This window comes from Gavialis gangeticus, unplaced genomic scaffold, assembly GCF_001723915.1.
Source record: "Gavialis gangeticus isolate Ggan-Ray unplaced genomic scaffold, GavGan_comp1, whole genome shotgun sequence".
NCBI lineage: Eukaryota > Metazoa > Chordata > Crocodylia > Gavialidae > Gavialis > Gavialis gangeticus.
In genome coordinates, this window is record NW_017729034.1 from 14,853,845 (window position 1) to 14,856,701 (window position 2,857).

Here is a 2,857-nt window from a genome sequence, read left to right on the forward strand (position 1 = left end):
CCCCTTTCCTCTCCCCCTGCCCCTTCCCCTCCACACACTTACCTCCTGGGCATTGTCTATGTCTGTGTGTGGCTGTGTCTATCTGTGTGTGTTTGTATGTGTCTCTGCGCATTAAGCACCTTGTGTAGATGCACCAATGATGTATGATTTCCTCTGTTGTAAGAATCGCATTAAACTCTTCAGGGATGTGTATGTCAAGTTTTATTATTTTTCTCTCTTAAAAAGTTAAATACAAGGAAGTCCTTTGAATTAAGTCCTTCGGTCTTGATTCAGTCCTTATTCAAAATAAACCAGACTTATTAGGATTGCTCATGTAGTAGTCCTTTGCAGGACTGGTCCATTAAATATTTACCTTATTACCCTAAGAAATAAGATGAGTAATCTACCTTTTATATTTTTACAGTATGGTATTTAAATCCAAAATCATAACAGTTTTATATATTCATTTTTACAGGAGTCAAGTTGATACTGAACACAGGCTAACTGCCAAGATATTTTTTTCCTATTTTCACCTTATGGGAGCTTGCAGTCTCATTTGATTGTATCGAGTCCTCCAAAACCTTACTAGTTTTTGAAACTTCAGTGGTAGTATGGGTAGTTAAGAATTTTCTATAGGAATCTGGCTTCCATCCTTTGCAATTTGCCGTATACACATCTACATTTTAGTGCTGACTTTATTCCTGGATGTTTAACAATCATGTTTTTTCATTATTTCCTAGTTGTCTAAGCCTCTTTTTGTTTTCTTGTTAAGGACTGAAAAAGGAGTTCAGCATACCAGCCATGTTAAAGTCAGTAATTCCCCCCACTTCTCATTTATTTAGTGAATCAAAATTTAATCACTACTATTTTTCCGTTGACACAATTGTATTTATTCTCCATATTCTCTTGGACAATATTAACCCATTTTCTATCTTTGCTTATATTTTTCTATCTTCACCTTCTTCCTTAACAGATTGCAAAGACTTGCTTGTTTGTGCTTTTCCCTGTTTTGTTTCCTGTGTTATTAATTATAACTCCAGATTGTCAACCAGAACTTCTGTGCTTTAATGCACAGTAGACTATTTTACTGCGCACTAAAGCATCACATAAAAAAGTGACATTATACTAATGCACAGTAAAATAGTCTATTGCGCATGAAGTGTCACTTAGAACCTGTGCAAATGCACTACTGTGTATTAGGGCAGCCTAATGCACATTAATTTAGTACCTCACATTGGAGGTACTGAATTTAATGTGCATAGAAAATGTGCATTAATGCACGTGTAGACATACCCAGTAAAGGATGCGCTAAGAAACTGGGTCTTTGGTACACAATATAAGTGACAGATAATAAATGAGGCACTATCTTAAGCATCTTTGCTTCAACCCAAATCAGATTTTACTTGATCTTACAATAGCAATGTGAACATGAAGTCAATTAAATTGCTATAAGATCAAATTGAACTTTCACTGAACAAGTCAGATACAGTGTCTGCATCCCCACAAGCAGGAACATGCACATTGTGGCACCCCGAAGACTTTTGAGGTGCTACAAAATGCACATGGCACACATGAAAGGTTCACCATGCTGCATATTTGTAGTGTAGAGCCAAAATTAGATATCAGGAAATCCCAGTACCTAAAAAAAAAAAAATTTTCCAAAAAAAAGCCAGGCGGCACACATAGCAAGTGCCGCCCAAAACTGGAGCCTGGTCAGCCAGAGCCACAGTCCAGCTGCCAGCCAGGATCATCGCTGCTGCAGCCCCAAGAGGCCCCCAGGTAAAGCTGCTGGCCCCAGCCTCCCCTACCCCACCCAGGACAATTTGCCACATACCACAGTGCACAAGCAGGGCGTTCCCTGGGGACAAGTAGCAGCAACACATCTATGTACAACTGCTATTTGTCTATGGGAAAATACACACACACACACTCATGGGGACACACCCAGCAGGTGCATATACATGTACACTTTACTGTGGAGTTGACTAATTAGCTACATAGTAAAATGTCACCATCTACGCATGCACCACTATTAGGGTGCAGTAAATTCATTAACTCCACAGTAGAGTAGTACTATCAGGGACAGTACTATTTTTCATCTGAGTCATTAAGTGCAATCAATCACGTGTGTAGACAGTGACCACTGGGTGCAAATTGCACCTGGTCAGCCCAGCCAGCTGGGGGCCAGACCCCTAGGTCCTGCCAGCCCCTCCACTACCTGATGCTGCTACCCAGAGCCTAGGGTAGTCCCCCCTGTGTCCCCTGCTAGCCCAGGGTTGCTCCACCCTGGCTCAAATTGCTGCAGTCCTGGGCACACATGTAGACACTGAGCCCAGGAGCAGTTCACTCCAACTCAAATGGCTCTGGACTTTATTGTATTGCATGCACAGCATATATAGATGCACCCACTATGAAAAAACAAGCTAACAAGTGTTATTTAATTATTCATATTTTTTCATTCATATGTTCAAGCAGCTGTGCTGACTCTCTCTTTTCAAATTAAAATAACTATAATTTGATTAAACATACTGTCTAATTTGAGATGGGGTTTTGGTAGCCTCCAGAGTGAGGTTAGTCAGGGAATCTGGCATACCTGTTTCAAGATATGTGATTTTAAAATGACAAACATACTTTCCCCCAGCTGTGCAACCCAAGATCTGGACCTGTCAGCCAATCCAGTAAATTGCTGCCTTAACACCTTCTTCTTTTGAAGGTACTCAGCTACTGCTGGAGGCGTGTGTCCACAGTAACGTCCAATACTTCATTTATACCAGCTCCATAGAAGTGACAGGCCCAAACTGCAGAGGTGATCCCATCTGCAATGGTGATGAAGAAACAGCCTATGAGACTTCACAAACATTTCCATATGCCCAGACAA

General features: G+C 40.9%; 1 protein-coding gene across 2 annotated transcripts in view; it reads left to right on the forward strand.

Moving 5' to 3' along the window:
• HSD3B1 (hydroxy-delta-5-steroid dehydrogenase, 3 beta- and steroid delta-isomerase 1) overlaps nt 1-2,857 on the forward strand; it is a 31,538-nt gene that overhangs the window by 19,528 nt on the left and 9,153 nt on the right. Inside the window, exon 4 of one of the 2 annotated variants that reach the window (XM_019527286.1) lies at nt 2,693-2,837. The exons of the other annotated variant lie outside the window; for it this stretch is intronic. Within the exon in view, the coding sequence (XP_019382831.1) occupies nt 2,693-2,837 (145 nt within the window). The remainder of the gene's footprint in view (nt 1-2,692; nt 2,838-2,857) is intronic. 2 annotated transcript variants of the gene reach the window in all.